This window comes from Lutjanus erythropterus, chromosome 13 (assembly GCF_056507025.1).
Source record: "Lutjanus erythropterus isolate fLutEry1 chromosome 13, fLutEry1.hap2, whole genome shotgun sequence".
In the NCBI taxonomy this organism is placed as follows: domain Eukaryota; kingdom Metazoa; phylum Chordata; class Actinopteri; order Lutjaniformes; family Lutjanidae; genus Lutjanus; species Lutjanus erythropterus.
The window spans coordinates 77,964-95,744 of record NC_139329.1 but is presented as its reverse complement, the minus strand read 5'-3'; the positions used below and the strand labels follow the sequence as shown (position 1 = coordinate 95,744).

At 41.6% G+C, this 17,781-nt stretch overlaps 1 protein-coding gene across 1 annotated transcript in view; it reads right to left on the bottom strand.

The window, feature by feature from the left end:
• LOC146315955 (uncharacterized) overlaps window positions 1-17,207 on the bottom strand; it is a 46,425-nt gene extending 29,218 nt beyond the window's left edge. The window contains exons 1-3 of the mRNA XM_084733980.1: window positions 16,743-17,207; window positions 12,705-12,802; window positions 10,572-10,791 (exon numbers count right to left, since the gene is read on the bottom strand). Coding sequence (XP_084590106.1) covers window positions 10,572-10,791; window positions 12,705-12,802; window positions 16,743-17,207 — 783 coding nt within the window. The remainder of the gene's footprint in view (window positions 1-10,571; window positions 10,792-12,704; window positions 12,803-16,742) is intronic.
• Window positions 17,208-17,781: the final 574 nt, after the last annotated feature.

Genomic DNA, 17,781 nt, shown 5'->3' with positions numbered 1-17,781 from the left:
GGGAGACACTGTGCCATTATCATTATGTGTAGTGTATTCTTGAAATTCTCCCTTTATGTATTTCTGACATTGAGGATCATTCAAAAAATTAGTGTTAAATCTCCACAATGTGTCTTTGGGCTTGCTGTCAAAATGCAGTGTTAAATATACCCCTGCATGATCAGAGATATCCCTTACCCCAATGTTACATTTGGTAATCCTGTGGTGATCTGAATTAAACAAAAAATAATCAAATCTTGAATATACAGAATGAGCATGAGAAAAAAAAGTAAAGCATCTATCAAGTGGGTGTAGCTCCCTCCACACATCTAGCATAGCATATTATTTAAGCAATTTTTTGATGTATACTGCTTCAGGTCTTATTATTTTTTTGTTTTGTTTTGTTTGTCCCTGTCCATGGAGGGATAAAGTTGGATATTCCAGTCTCCCCCACATACCAACACACCTGACACTATATCACACACCAGATGTAAGATTAAAAACTTTTTTGATCAGCTGTTTATTATTTCCTGGTGGTCTATAAACATTCAATAATGTAACTTCTTTGTGGTCAATTAAACCTTTGACCATTAAGTAGTGCCTTTCTTTATCGTTGATCTGTGAGGAGAGCTGGAAGTTTACCTTGTTTGAAATTAGTATCGCTACAGTGCAGTGCGCCATAGAAGCTTCAATTGATTTAACTATTGAAGTTTTTAGTGCATTTTGGCCTTAATGTTAAATTGAGCAGGTCAGTATGCTCATCTGTGCCTGATGGACTTGGGTTTGTCATGTAATTATTTGAGCATGTATTTTTATGCCAAATGCAGTGCCTCTGAGGGTTTCTGGGCATATTTGTCATTTAGGTTAATGTATTTGATTTAATAAAGTTACATTTGAATTACACTTTAAACACTTGAAAAATATCCCTTTAACCCTTGAGGCAGCCTTAAAAAAAACTATACACTTTTTTCCCAAAGGCCAAAACACACTGCAGGCTTCAGAATAATGCAGTGAAGTGACAAACATTTCATAGTGTAGCCGAGCATCTGTCTGTTTCAGACAGATATTTTAATCAGATAACTGTTCAGTACCATCAGGATTTATCATCAAAAAAGTTTTCTATCAGTCGGCACTTCACACACAATCCCCCTCCCTCCCTCCTCTCTGCTGTCCCTCTCTAGATCTTCGTAGCTTTTTTGCTTTGGGAGTGGGGCACCTGGGCTGGAATGAGCGTGGTCCATCTGTCCTTGCAGGACCCTCTCATCAAAGGACCCCATTACCATGATTACAGAGCATTTGGACCTGAAAGGCTACAGATGACATTTAGGCTAAAAACATGGTGTAAATGGCATGAGTGAAATTTCATTTTTGGGTGAACTATCACTTTAACACACAGACACTTCTTCAGACCACTGCCTCTGCTCTCCTGCACAGACAGGAGCTCAGTCTGACAACACACGCTAGCTTGAGGGCAAAGATGGAGGGTCAGAGATGCTGAGGTCGAGATATATTCCAAGCACACTGTCTTGGACGAGAGTGATGCAGCGTGGCCCGTTTTAGCCTTTAGTGATAATGGCCATAGAATGGTCAGAAAATTTCATAGAATGTAGTCTCCATCAAGACATGGTGTAATTATGAGTGAGTATTAAAGGACAACTTTGGAAATTTTCAACCTTGGCCTTGATTGAGACAGCTCGTTTTGAAATTGGTCCAGTATTGAGGAAGGCAGATGCAGCTGTGAAATAAGTACAACAGTATACATCGGACAAATGTGTCCCGTACAAGTTCTTACATTGAAAGTGTTTTTTTTTTTTCACCACAGACCCGCTCAGATCGGCAGTTTTATCTCTGTCAACAGCATGCGAAGCGGCTCTCTTACTCTTCACTTGCTCCGGGCTGTGTGTGACGAAATCTCACGGGATCTTTGCTTGTTACTGGAAGAAAACAGAGGAGCCATGACTTGTAAAAGTCAGTTGGTTGTCCCATAGTACAGGTGAGAGTTTACTAGGCCAATTGAAGTGTCATGGCTAAATATTTACCTGATTTGGAGAATGTAGATGAGACCTTTGATTTCAGTGGCTGCCAGTATTTGTTTGAGCCCGAGTATACGGATGAGGAGTTTGAGTTCCTACAAACAAAGGGCGGATGAGGATAGAGAGAGAGGGGCAACGGGCAGACAAGGGTGAAGCAGCTGCTGCTTGTCTGTGAATCTGTGAAGACTGGTTGTGCTCCTGTGAATGCTGTGACTCTATGCCCACAGAGGAAGAATGTGTGTGTTGTAACGAGTGGGACCTGTTGCCCAGTATTTATGGTCTTGATGTGTCCAGGGATGATAGAGAAATTACCCAACGCTGTGTAACCACTGTGGTGGGAAAATTATTCACCAAACTGGTCACTGTTGTTCCTCTTAGTTATTTCTCATGTTCTGTCAGGCACTAACTGGTTACTGGTCCTTGAACACACAGCTGTTTTCCCTTTGGAAGAACAACTTCTGATAACACAATCAACAAACATACAACAACAAAGTGTCTACAGGGCAACCCTGCCTCTCCTTCTCACACCAAGTCTGGTCTGAAGTTCAGAAAATCTTCAAATCATTCATCTCCCTATCACCAGTGAGATACGACACGGGGGAATGTACACAAAGCCCTGAATCTCCCTGTGATGGAGAAAGCAGAGGCTGGTGGACATCTCATCTTGATCCGCAGACCATGGACTATGGAGGACATTAAACAGACATTAAACCGCCTCCCATCACTATCAGATTGAGATGCAAAGGTTGTCACTGAACTGACTGTTTTGACATTTCACAAATGGTGAAACAGACATGTGTAACATGGGACTCAGGCAAATTAAGCCTGATAAAAGGACACGCTGTGCATGCTGAAGACTTCTCAAAGAGAGAGAGAGAAAAAGAGAGAAAGATCTAAACATGGCAGCATTGACTATGTTCCAAGGACGTTCTGTGGAGCTCTGCGTACAGCTGATCCAGATGTTTGTTTCCATTGGCAAAAGAGGACATTGAGCTAAAAACTACCCAAGGACTGATCCAACTCAAAAGATGCATGACTTGGGGCGGCAGCTCAGGAGGGGAGGAATCAGCATCTTTAACTTTGACCTCACTGACGCACGATGAGAGACAACCTACACATCAGACTGGTGATCACACACACACACACACACACACACACACACACACACACACACAGATAAATGATGTGATAACTCAATTAGAAGAGAAGGAGGAAACAGCAAATACACAAACAATAGACGTGCACTAAATATTTAGCTGATGCAAACATGCCAACTCACACACATCCCTTGTACATGGCAAAGATGTAACGTTCCTTGTTGATTCTGATACAACACACTCAACACACTGTTATTTAATCCGACACTTTTCCAACATCTCCAAAGGTCAGCAGAAGATACAGGAAATTTATAAGGGCATCAGGTGACACACATCTGGAGAAATACACAACTCTATTATCATGTACTGATAATGTCACAGGCGAATTTAAACATTTGTTTTTGCGGTTGAATTGTTGTTGTTGTTGATATACTGTGTATTTTGGGTATTTGTTTTATTTTCACACCAGAGGGGATTATTGTTACTCAAACAAGTAAACTGGGTCTCTCTGACAATTACATATTTGTGACATATAGCCCTGACACACTGCCTTATGTGTATGAATGGAAGCTCTGCACATCAGCTGTGACTCCTGTAACTACTGCTATCGCTGACAACGCACACACACTCACACACAACACAGAGACAGATTACATGAAATCACATGCACTGCACACACAAAGGGAAAGATGCAGAGTTTGAAAAATGATGGTTCAGAGAAGGTCGCCTGAGAGAAAAGCTAACGTTAAGTTGAATGTTTTGGAACAAACACAGATGCGCTGTCTCAGGAACTACCAAAATTGACAAAACCAAAGCCGAGTGATGAATTGTCACCATATTTCTCCTTCAGTGATTCAGATTCCAACTTTCTGTTTGATGGTCTTGGTTCATATCCGCACGTGTCGCTTGCCAAATACAGAAAAGAAAGATGGCAAGATTTGGATCTGTGGGTAAGAAAATGTGTCAGTGCAGAATCATGGAAATCAACATCTGACCCTAATGTTCAATATAATCCTGTTTTGAAGGTTTATCGACAAAAATTCACCTGTGTTGTCCACACATTCAGATCTGTTCAACCGATACCAGACACACAACACACATTTGCCTATTTGCGTAAAACATGTGACGTCACAAACACCCCAGCCTTTCAGAAGATCCCTAAAACTCTGTGGGCCCAAGGCAAACATGATATTGGTCTAATCAGAGGCATGCAACCAATTGTGATCACACCAAAATCTAATTAAAGGCCCTGTCAACCATAATATCCACTCTGACGGTATTACACCAGTCTTTATCACTTGGTTAACGGCAGGTGTAATCATTCCCACAAAACAAAACAAAAAATCAGGTATGAAATTCAAAACACAGTTTGAGCTCATTAAATCTGTCACAAGGAAGTGCATGATTACAATGTTGATGATCAAATGATTTGTGTTCCAACTCAAGCTCAGTGTGAAAAAGACACATTTGAAACATTGAAGAAGGTCACAAATCTAGCTCGTCAAAACTGCAGTTTGTCCAACAACAAGTGACATTTTTGGGTCATGTGATGACATGTGAGGGCAAATCCCTCTCCCAAAAAAGAGTAAAAGCATTTTAAAACATTTTCAAACCCAATCATAAAGAAACAAGTTATGCCTTTTGTGTTCCTGTTGCAGGCCCTTCATTCCCACTGGTGTTTTCACTGGTGTCCTCGAGGCCCCCCTGAGTGCAATCGCACCTGGGTGAGGCCTAGAAGCACATAGTAAAGTGACATGGACTGCTGATGCAGGGTAAACATTTGTTGACTTAAAACTCTGATGACTCCAACTCTTGGGTTACCAGATCCAAACCGACCTTTCGCTCAGACTGTAGACAAAGAGTGTTGAGTGTTACTCCAGGACCACAGAGACAGACAGAGACCTGTAGCCTACATTTCAGCTAAACTTGACGCTTTAGCTACAGGATTTGCTACTTTTTAAGGTGACTGTAAACTAACTCTGCTCGTTCCACATGTTGTTTCATTGATTTTGCTTTAGCAGAAAACATCTTATCTTTCAGCAGCAAGATTGCTCCTTTATAACACTGTTCTATTTGAAATCCCTGATATCACTGTGAATAGATACAATGTCCTTAACCCTGCAACTCTTCTCCCCACAGAAGGTGATGGAGGAGAACACAACTATGTTGTTACAATAACTGAAGATTGTTCCCCAAGACCAGATTTGCAAGAAACAGCATTGCAAAATCCAGATTTTGAACTGTTTGTTGATGGCTCAGCATCACGCAACCCTGACACAGGAAAAAATAAATCAAGTTGGTTTTGCTGTGGTAACAAGGGGTGGAAGTAACGAATTACAAATACTGAAATTACTGCAATTAAATAGTTTTTTGGGGGGTAATTGTAATTTTATGAGTAAATTTTCAAGTCTGTAATTTTACATGTACTTAAGTATTGATTTCACCATGTAATCTACTTAGTTACTTTCAAAATCACAGTTGAGTACTGAGTACAATTTGAATTAATATCCAAAGCTTTCATCTGCATTTTTGAGGCCAATCAGGTGATCTGATTACGGACGAGCCAGTGAAAAGACATAGAACTGAAAAACAAAACAAAATGGTGTGGCAGCAACTGATAAGGGTGTTAATGATTAATCATTAGTCAATTAATTGCCATTTAGAATTTACACAATTAGAAATGTATTCATTGATGTTTAATCAATAGTTTTGGGAGTAACTGAACCTCATTTTATATTGTTTTGTCTGCAGAGCCATTTGTTGAATCAGGAAACTTAAACTTTGACTTAAAAAGAGAAAAAAAGGAAAATAAGAAAAAAAATAGGAAATCAATTGTGTTATGTATCTTTACTAATAATCTTATATTATTAATGATTAATCAGTTGTTAACATTTTCAACGATTGGTTCCAGAAAATACACAAAATTTGCAACCCTAGTTTGGAGAGGTGACAGTGACATCAACGGTTGAAAGTCAGACAAATACTTTGTACTTTTACTGAAGTATTTTTCTAACGCCCGTACTTTTACTTGTAATTGAGTAATGTTTTAGCAATGTAACAGTACTTCTACTTGAATACAGATTTCTAGTACCCTTTCCACATGATACAGTCAATGCCAAATCACTTCCTGCTTCACATCATCTGGCAAACCTATAGCACATCACACTCTTGTTTTACAACTGCTGGATGCTGTTCTGCTCCCAAAACAGGTTGCTGTGTGTAAATGTCATGCTCACACTAACAATGACCAAGTTTCACAGGAGAACACCAACAGCAGCCAAGGCCGCAACAAGCCCAGAATTAACTATGTCTGAATTCTTTCCATATGATGACCCTCAAACACCCTCCACTCCTACAGCTGTTTTATCTAACATTCACCACCAGGTGAAGGAAGCGCTACCAGCTCCAGCCACAGGACTTCTTCATGACCTGCTGCCTGGTGACTGGGTAGTGGTGAGAGACCGGAGGAGGAAGATTTGATGCTCTAAGTGGTGGACGGATCCATTCCAGGTGCTGCTTACCACACAGACGGCAGTAAAGTTTGCCGAAAGAGTCACCTGAATCCATGCCAGCCACTGCAAAAGGGTCCCACTATGACAGAACAGGTCATCACATCGCGAGGAGGTAACAGTATTGGCATACTGTCCAACGAGAACTTCTACAGCTCCAACTAAGTGGCGTGCTGAGTGAACCTCAATGTCACCATAATGGGATCAGAGATGGAACTCCAACAACAGCCATGGCATGCATTCAGACATGCTGGATGGTGTGGCCTGCGAGGTTCAGTGTGTGCTTTCTTTTTGTGAGTTCATTCCCTACAGTTGAAAAAAAAAAACTGTTTTCCATCAGATGACACAGTTAAGAACTCCTGATTGGCTTCCACCATGCAATGCTGAAAGCATTCCTGATCCTGTTGACAATCTGGATTTTGACATTTATGTGTTCATATTAGGGGTGCAACGCATCAAAAAACTCTTTTGACTTTTTAGTCACGGATCGGATCATTTTTCGGATCAGCAAAAAAGAAAAAAGTGGTGGGATTAGGGTTAAATTATTTTAAAAATGCACTTGTCTTTGATCTTTGTCTGTCTGTAATTATCACCATAGTTATCCAATGTAATAATAATGATAATAGTAATGATAATGATAATAATATTAAAAACTTCAAACTTATACAGTGCTGTACTATTTATATACTATACATATATTAGATCATTATATACTGTACAGTATAATACACAACTACGCTCTGTAGTCTGGCTCAATGTCCCACCTACAGCACAGCACATCTGATTGGTTAGAAGTCATGATCAATCAATCATCACCAGTGAGTAGAGAGGAGCTGTGTAGAAGTTAGAAGACAGCTGATATCACCAGTTTCAATGAACATCACAGTTTTATGATCCGTTTCTTTGGTGATAGCATAGTTACTTCAGTGAAAAAAAGTTACGGTCTGGATTTCACTCAAGGCGATGTGACGGCATTTAAATCAGTCACTCTTGGCAGAGATGCGCTGCACACAGCAGCATCTGTCCCGTCTTTTCACTGCAACTCTGCATTGAGATTTCAGTTATTATAACTTATACAAAAGTAACAGTGACAGTAAAACTATGATGCTCACATGTAGTCCGCGGATCACATGCATGCCGAACTGTAGAGGGTGATCCATACGGGACACGGGTCAACTGCGATCCATTGCACTCCTAGTTAATATATATGTAACTAAGTTGCTTGCATTTGTTATATTGAATTCTCCCATCTGCAACAACAGCATCTTGCTTTTTCTAGGGGTAGTATTTTATGGAGTAATGTTTTAAAATTATAATTGACATAACATTGCAGATGTTTCTTCACTCTCTTATACTTTCCTATTATGTTACCATATGTAAGGATTGTTATTTGCAGTGAAGGTGTGATCTTTTATAGTCTTTTATAATTTTCTTTTACATGTGATCACATATGATCAAAAGGGGGGATTGTAGTGGGAAAATAATACGCTGAACTGGTCACTGTTGTTCCTCATAGTTGTTTCTCATGTTCTGTCAGGCACTAACTGGTTACTCGTCCAACACACAGTTGTTCTCTCTTTGGAAGAAGAGCTTCTGATAACACGATCACATCCCGACTCTCCCGATAAGCAGTTTAAGTCCATCCTGACCCAACCTCCTTCATCTCCTAACCCTGTAAGACAGATTTACATTCTTGACTCATTACCAGTTCCTTTTACACTTTGTGTGTGACTGTGTACTGATCCTTTGCAAAGCTCGATTAAAACACCACAAAGACAATCTTGGTCATGGGGTTTGTCTTAATTTTCAGATTTTACACCACACCATCTTACAGTATTCCCACCCTCTGATCAGCAGGACAGTGCTGGATACCTTCTTTCATGTCCCCAAAATAAATTGGAGGAGACAACCAAAACCACAGGGACCAAATGGTCAACTATCCATTGAGTAAGTATAAATGTCTTCATGCATGTAATATCTGTGCCTAGAATTGCCTGACAGATGCGCATTTACTGTTGCATATATTAGTTTGCCCTCAGACATTTCAAAATCATCTTGACCCTTTCCTCTCGTCCAGCCAGCACAGACTTGCGGCCTATCATGTGCTGCTGGAGTGGGCTGTCAGAGGAGAATGTCTTGTTTGTGGTAACAGAAGAGTGCTGTCAAGCTGGATCATCACTGCTATCAGAAGCAAGTACCCATTACCCACTGGCACTTACAGCAGGTTCAAGGAGGCAGATGACATGTTCAGAACACACCTACCGATGAATTGTACTCTTGACTGCACTGCTGAGCAGTCTACAAACTGTTCCAGTCTTTAGAGACACTAGCAGAGCCTACATAAATCCTGCACACTGCAAATACGACTTACACTCCATTTACATTTCAAAGACAAATATTGTAGTCTTGACACCACTACATTTCCGTTACTTTTAGTCTAAGCATAGCTTTGAAGTCAGCTGTTGCTGTTTCTTCTTTTCTAAAATGCGACTGGCCACATGCTGTGATCCTTACAGAAGGAAACCAATTACAGTACCCGCTCTCAACTGGGATTGATGTAAAAGCAGAAGCACGTCTGTTGTGACAAAAAACTCAGAAAAATAGGCCAGTAAGGTCTGGGCTTAAAGCCACAACACCCTAAAAACCTTGATAAAAATTCACTGTTATCACTTGTATATTCCCAAAGTTTAATCCATCAAAAATAAGAATCAGGCAAAGTCCGGAAAAATCACTGGTGAAGCAACAAAGTTCAGCCACACAAAGTTTATTGATCTCTCTAGATGGAAAAATCAACAAGCTTGAGTCAAACCCAGGTTTAGACTGAAGAAAGAGGTGCAAAACACCTTGTTATATACTGTTTAGGAGGCTCTAGGCGCCTCCTCCCACTTTGAACATTTTGGCTCACAATGCATTACATGAAAAGAACACTGAACTGTTTAAATGACATCATAGCAGCTGGTCTGATATCTTATCTGCGTGGTCAGCACCAGGCACATCTCCAAGATCCCCAGCCTCACTAACATTGCCGGATGGCATCATGATCTTCCATAAAAGGGAATGTTGTCCTGGATGGAACAAGCCTGAGACATGAACTACGGCTGATAGAATAAGTCTCGTGCGCAAAGGATATGTGTCCCCCTTGATGGAATGAGTCTCGTGCCTAAAGGATAGCTGTTACCCTGGATAGAACAAGTCTGAGGCATGAACTACAGTTGATGGAATGAGTCTCGTGCCTAAAGGATAAATGTTGCCCTGGATGGGATATCTGGTGCACAAAATATACCACTACAGTCCCCCCTTTGGGACTGTGAAGTCCCACACATAAAGTGTTCAACACACAGACAACTACCAGACCAGAATGTCAAAAGGTGGCAGTAGTAAGGCACACAATAATATGAATATGTAGAATATAAGTGCATATCAGCAATCAGTAGTGTGACATTTCAAAATAATATAAGTAATGTGCTTGTACTAGTTCCTTAATACATAATAGGCTTAAGGCCGTACCATAGTGCAGAATATGCTGTTGTTTTGTGGATAAACCAGTTACCCCTATGACTACATATTATATGTATGGCAAGCAAGCAACTCACAGTAATTAAACAAATACAGTAATTATCAAAGTAACCAGAGAACTATCAATGAGATCTTTCTTAAGGTCAGCTGGGAGAAGCTCCAGCAAAAGTTTCTGTGCTGTGGCATAGGCCAACAGGTCAGGGTCACCGTTCGTGGGGACAGGTTGGTGAGAACTCTCTGCCTTGTCCACAGTGCCCTCAGGAAGGCACTCAGAAGGGTGTGAGGAAGGGGAGGTGTCTGCGTCTGAATCACTGTCATCAGTGCAAGGGGTTTGTGCTGGTTTAGGTGGTCATTGGGAACCACCCTGAAGCAGATGCAAAAGAATGGGAGAGCAACGTGGTGACCATATGCCAGAGGTGGATGGTTGTGGTTCGAACCCTGTCCCATATGGGAGTCCCGAATGGCGTCTCGGGGCCGAAGAATGGAACCGTGATGCAGTCGTCCCTGGAGCAGTAGAAGTCATCTGTGGAGGTGCAGGTGGAGCCAGTGAAGCCATCCGTTGCAGGGGTAGAGGTGGTGCCATGGAGGGTTGAGCCACTGTTGTCATCTGTTGAAGTGGCGGAGGTGGAACCATCAGATGGGGGTGCCACCGCCTGTCTGACCGTAGGTTGAGGGTTGGTACGCACTAGGTTGCGCACTTGGATCAACGCCAGTGGAAGGGGCCCAATCCGCACTCAAGGCATGGGCTACCCTGAGCTGCTGTTGAGGGAAGGGTTTTCATTCTGATACACTGGTCCTGTCAGCATTACTGGTGTACATATCCCTGTCCACCCGTAAGATAATGTAAGTTTTAATTGGGTGTCTGAGTCACACAGCCAAAAAATATCAGCTAAGGGTTGGGTGCCGAATTCAAGGTTGAAAAAAGTTCCCCACTTAATGGGTGTTTGACCGTCTCCTAGAATATATCCTCCTGAGGCATCAATCACTTGTGCACATTGTAGTTTTGCTTCTGGTCTCGTGCTGCACACTTTAGTTGGTATTGTCATATTAAAGTTGAAGCCGTTGGCAGACCAGATGTATCGGTAAGATTTGTACTTGCATTGGATAGAGTATTCAGCCTCCAACGTGTCATTAAGTTGTGTATCATTTAACAGTACATCTCCTATAAATCCCTTTTTTGCAAAACAAAATGGAAACACAGTTCCCTCTATGACTTGGACTGCTGGTGGTATTTGATATTTTTCCATGTCCGTGAAGTTTGCTGGTAATTTAACAGGACAGATTTCGGTACTATTACTGTGGCTTTTTTGACCTATCATCATCCTCATAACACATTCAATGAAGCATGTTTTTATGTGGGTGCATTTATCTATTCCAGGGAGAGGTCTAACACTGGGCATTCCTTTCCTTCTATAGCAGGCTATACATGAGTTATTGCTAACTTGTCTAGCTGAGTATTCCATCCATTGGTAAAACATGTTGTTTTTTAGATAGCTAGTCCGAATGGTTTCAGTCTTATACCTAGTAAGAGTCTGTACATCCCTTTTAGTCTTACAATGAGCCAACCTCAGCCACATGGCCGCTACTTTAGCTGTTAGAACTCTTTGAGAGTCTTCATCTTTGCATTCCCTATAGGTACACTGCATCCTGATTGTCACCATTCCCTTTCCCTTGCAACGCACGCCTGCACTGATTCCCACCAATTTGGTCCCATTTGATTCCAACGTGAGCATGCAATTTTTTAGCTGTGGTTTGGGCATATGTTACGTTTAGGGTTTCTCTTATTGGCAGCTTCCCTTGTTTAGTGGCTACAGCTCCCATGGCTAACGCACAATCAATCAGTTGGCCGTTTTGATTCCCCGGTGTTACATTTACATCTTCTGGTTTTTCAGGGTTATTTAAAATGAGGATTATAACTCCTAATAGTATAAAGGCAAAAATGGTAAAGGTTATCGGAGCTATGGGGTTCATTGTATTAATCTTCTGAAGATTCTGGGAACCCTTCTTCTGTTTCATATTGGCTTTGAGTTTCTACCCTTTCCTGCAAACCTTGTGATGGCCCTTCTCCTGCACTCAGTGTTGATTCTAACCCACTTAGAGGTAGTTCTCCTTCCGATACTGACTCTAGTTCTTGTTCTTCTTGGGCTCCCTCAAGATTACTGTGTGGTGAACTAAGTGAACTAGGGGTGCTAAATTCTTCAATTCTCTCCCCTAATGATCCACTACTCTCAATGTCTGCCTCTGGTTCAGTCTCTGGTTCAGTCTCTGGTGTGGAATCTTGTGCAGTGCGTCGTCTAGCAGCTAAACGTGCTGAGTGTCTTGTTCCTTGTGGTTCTTGTTGTGATGGTGATTGTTGTGATGGTGATAGGGGTGGGGTGGCCCTGCCATCCCCGGTCGGCCCAGGGGGAACCACGCTTCTCCGCGTCTTATGTGGAGGTGCTGGTCCCGCTGGGTCGTACGCCCTACAGCAGTGGTTAAGATGGAACCAAACGTCCTTACCGTCTACTTTAACAGCGGTAGGGGTTGCAAGAGTAACTCTGAATGGTCCCTCTCTGCGAGGTTGATCCCACCTTCGCTTGAACACTTTAACATACACCAGATCACCTGGACGCACTCTTAGACCCTCGTCAGAAACGTCACTGGTGCGATTCTCAGTGGCACCTTTCACCTGTTGAAATATGATTTTATGGATATGGGTTAAATGTCTCAGGTAATCAGACAATTCATTTTCAAGTTGTGCAAGTGGGGGTCCTTCTGTAGGACCCCTCAAATAAGGCAGTGGCATAGGCCTACCTGTCAGCATTTCATGTGGTGTTAGATGCGTGGTTCTGTTAGCTTGTGAGCGCAAAGCCATTAAAGCCAAAGGCAAAGCATCAACCCATGTTAGTCTGCCACCACTGTCACGCACAATCTTAATTACTTTTGCTTTCACAACACCATTCGCTCTTTCAACAGATCCTTGGGATTGTGGATGATAAACACTACCAAACTTCTGTTTAATACCTAGTTGTTTAATAGTTTCCTGTACTACCTTAGATACGAAACTTGGACCATTGTCAGAAGAGAGAGTATCTGGTAGACCAAATCTGGGGAAAACTTCCCTGCACAGAAATTTGACAACTGTCTTATGATCCTGTTTTGCTGTAGGAGCAGCTTCAACCCACCTACTGAACCTGCAAACAACAACAAGAAGATATCTGTACCTACCAACACGTTGTTCAACTCCCATATCAGCAAAATCCATAATAAGATGTCTAAATGGACCATCAGGAACTGGAATATGAGCTATTGGAGCAGTAAAAACTTTCCTAACATTGTACTGTGCACATATTTCACATTCACTTAGAACTCTGTCTACTGTTGCTGCCATGTAAGGTGACCACCATACTTGTTGCAGTTTTCTTAAGATTTCACCTCTTGAACAATGATCAATACCATGTGTGGACATGATTGCATGGCGCAACAGAGAAATTGGTAATACAAAATGACCATGAAAACTTCTCCATAACCCATTTGCTGGTCCTTGGTCTGTTGTTCTGATTGCCCCCCTTTTTACCCATAAACGTTTTTCTTGCTCTGATACTCTATTTTGAGCTATTACTAATGATTCTAAAGTAGTGATAGGAGCCATGTCTTTTTCAACTAAAATTGGAGCCATTACATCCCCTATGGCTGCTTGTTTTGCAGCTTCATCTGCAAGATTATTTCCTTTAGCGATCATATTATCTGTTTTTTGATGAGCTGGACATTTAATGATTGCTACAGCTGTGGGAAGACACAACGCTTGAATTAGTTGTAACACTGCGTCCCCATGTGTTACAGGTGTTCCATCAGCTCTAAGGAAACCTCTTTGTTTCCAGATGTTAGCATGTACATGGCATACACCATAGGCATATGCAGAATCTGTATATATATTAACTCTTTTTCCTGCAGCAAGTTTACACGCAGCAGTAAGAGCTTTTATTTCAGCTAATTGGGCAGAGCACGGTTGATCAACCTTTTGTGACTGTATTGTAGTAAAGGTGTTATCTTTAGCATTTAGTTCAACAATGCTATAACCGGCATGCATACCTGTTTCATCACGGAAGCAAGATCCATCAACAAACAAAGTCAAGTCAGCTGAAATTGGTTCATTAAACAGGTCTTCTCGTGCGCGCATGAACTTATCTGTGTTTTGGACACAATCATGAGGTGTTCCATCAATTGGCAACAACATTTTTGTAGCTGGATTTATTACATTACACCGCTGAATAGTTAATTCAGGGGCAGCCAAAATTACTTCATAACCTGTGCGTCTGGCTTGTGTTAGAACAAAACGTGGACTTGTAAGCAGTGCATGTAACTGATGGGATGTATACAAAATTACTGCATGTCCCATAGTCAAAGATGATGCTTTCTGAAATGCAAAAACTGCAGCTGCCAATCCCTGGTAACAGGGTGGCAGTCCTGCTTCAATATTGTCCAGTTTTGTGCTATAATAAGCCAGAGGTTGTTTACCTGTAGGTGTATCTTGCATTAACACAGCGCAGGCATATCCAGCTTTCTCTGCAACATAAAGATGGAAAGGTTTAGTATAGTCTGGGTTTCCCAGAGCTGGTGCTGATTGCATGTCACTTTTGAGAGCTAAAAATGCACCTTCTGCAGCCTCAGTCCAGGACAATTGAGCTTTATTGTTTGTTTGTCCTGCAGCTTTTATTAAAGCTCTCAATGGAGCAGTTTTGATCGCGTAATCACAAATCCAAGGTCTACTGAACCCAGTCATTCCCAAAAAGGATAACATTTGTCCCACTGTTTCAGGTTGTGGAGCTTTTGATACTGCTTCAAGTTGTGAGGGGGCTATGAGCCTCTTTCCCCCACAAAGTTGTCTACCCAAATATTCAACCTGTTGTTGACAAAATTGAAGTTTATCTTTGCTTACTTTGTGACCTCCATTGGCTAATGCAGTTAAAACAGTAATGGAGTCTTTTTCACACTGTAATTTTGAAGGACTACAAATCAATAAATCATCGGCATACTGTAATACAGTACTTGGGACATCAAGGCCCTGCAGATCTTGAGTCAGTACTTTGTTAAAGACTGACGGGCTTTCAGAAAAGCCTTGTGGTAAACGGGTGTATGTGTATTGCTCACCTTGATAGGTAAATGCAAACAGATGCTGAGAATCTGGATGCAAAGGTACACTGAAAAAAGCAGAACATAGATCAATGACTGTGTACCAACAAGCATCTGGAGGAATATTTGATAACAAAGTATGTGGATCTGGAACAATTGGTGTCTCACCATCCACAACAGCATTAACAGCTCTTAAATCATGCACTAAACGGTAATCCTTAGAATGTGGTTTTCTTATAGGAAAAATAGGTGTATTACAGGGGCTTCTGGTCTTTGTTAGTACTCCAGCTTTTAATAACCCCTCAATTGTGGGTTTAATTCCCGCTATAGCATGTTGTTGCAGAGGATATTGTCTTTGATAGGGCAACCTGGCCCCTGGTTTTACTTTTACATGAACAGGCTGAGCAGATTTTACCAGTCCTACATCTGTTTTGTGTTTGGACCATAATTGGTCTGGAACTTGTTTTAATAATTGTTCTTGGTTTATTGTTACGGTCATTTGTGTACATGACCTTTCTTCTAGCACAACTTTTTCTGCTATTGTCTCATCTCCTATTTTCATTGATATTCTGATAAACTGTTTGTCAGCTGAAATGTGAATATATTTATTGTCTGTGGGAGACCAGTTTGACACCTTTACGGCATTTTTAATCATTGGCCCTAGTTCATGAGATTCATGACCTTCTGCTATTAATAAGGTTACATGGGGTACAGAATTTGTTACTTGAAACCATTCTTGCATTTCTTTAGGTAAGTTAACTGCTGCTGCAACACCTTGGGGACCTAAATAAATATCTTCACTCTCAAGTAAAAATGGTCTTTTACTGATCATGTCATCCCAACATTGTACATAGTCCATGTGACTTTGATCAGCATCAAACATTAATGTGCAATGTAAAGGTAGAGTTGGCTCAGCTGTTGGTCCCATTTTAGTCTTTATCCATGGTAGCCATGTTCTCCATGTCTGTTTCAAGTGAGACTCCTCAGGTGTCAGTCTCAGCCAAAAGACAATAGGTTGTGTGAGATGCTCATCAGTCTGTTGTGTCATGGCTGTCATCATTGTTCCAGTAAAATCCTCAGGGAAATCAAGATAAAGTCCATCTTGAGTGCACATTATTTTAGCTTTTAGTGGGCATAATATATCTCTTCCTAATAAGTTAACATGGGTGTTAGCTGAATAAAGTAATGGAGCTAGTACAGTCTTTCCGGCAATTAGCATTGGAACTGGCTGGACTTGGAGGTGGTGGCGGTTGAGTAGGGGTCTGAGGTGAAGGGGTTAAAGGGGCTGTGTGCACAGGTGCCACAGTTATTACAGGAGCTTGAGCTTTGGCCTTTTCTTTCTTTCCTTTGCTTAGCTCATTTAGTTGGAGCTGAGTTAACTTATTGGCCAAGTGTCGGTTGACTTCTTCCTCTTTGCTCCTCTCTTTCCTGTAGTTCTCTACATGATGCACAATATGCTCAGAAAACAAAGGCCAATCCATTTTCATTAGCCCCACAACATTGTCTAGGCGTATCTGCACTTCTTTAGGCATGGCCTTTTTCGCCATCAGTTTAAACAGGCTTTGTGTGGTATCATTAGCATTCCAAGCGCTGCCTGTTTCATCTTTCCATTTCTTTTGGAAAGTGTGGAGAAACTTAGTTGGGCATTCTCCTTCTCCCAACACCTCTCCTTCTAGCTTGGAGGGATCCATTTTCTCTGGATAATGTTTTCTCAGTTGTTGCCACACATCCCCACGATAAGGACCAAATGCCACATCATCCACTGCATTTCCTCCTGTTGCCACTCCTATGCCAGCATTCTCAAAGAGTTCCACAGTGGTGTGTTTACCTGCTATGTGCATAAGCAGGGCCTTTATGTCTCTTATGGCCAGTCTCACACCTGCTGTGCTTTCCTCCAGTGCCGTAATCCATTTATTTGCTCCACCAGTGAGTTCTGGCAGTCTGCCAGCCAATCCCACCATGTCCACGAAGGACCATGGCACATAATGTGTCTGATCACCTTTGCTTATCAGTGGACACATTAACCCATTCAGTTTTTCTTGGGTGTCAGGCTGTACATTAGGTGTAGAAGTAGTTAATGGCTGGTAATATGCTCCACTTCGAGTTGTACTCCTTTGTTCTTGGCTTTGCACTGGTTCTGCCAGTGTTTGAGGCTCTGTAAGAGACTGCTTAATAAATCCACATTTAGAAATAGCCTCATTTAGGGATTCTTCAATTCTTTTTTGCTCATCCACAAGTTTTCGCATCTCCTCATCCTGCCTGTGTTGCGCTTCCTCTTGTCTGGTTCAGGCATCTGCTTTATCCTCTATACACACTCTGCCACTAATGTATCTGTACACAGGTCCATTGGTTGTCTTACAACATGTCTCAGAGGCTTCTAAATCAATTTCTGACTCTAATAATGTTGGGCCTCGTTCCCAGGACTGTGATCTCATTACCCTAGGATTGGGTGAATAATATCTAGGAGGTGGGGTGTCAAAGGGCAGATTAGTATTTCTAGTATAAGCAGCTACCTTACGTGGCATAGCTCTAGGT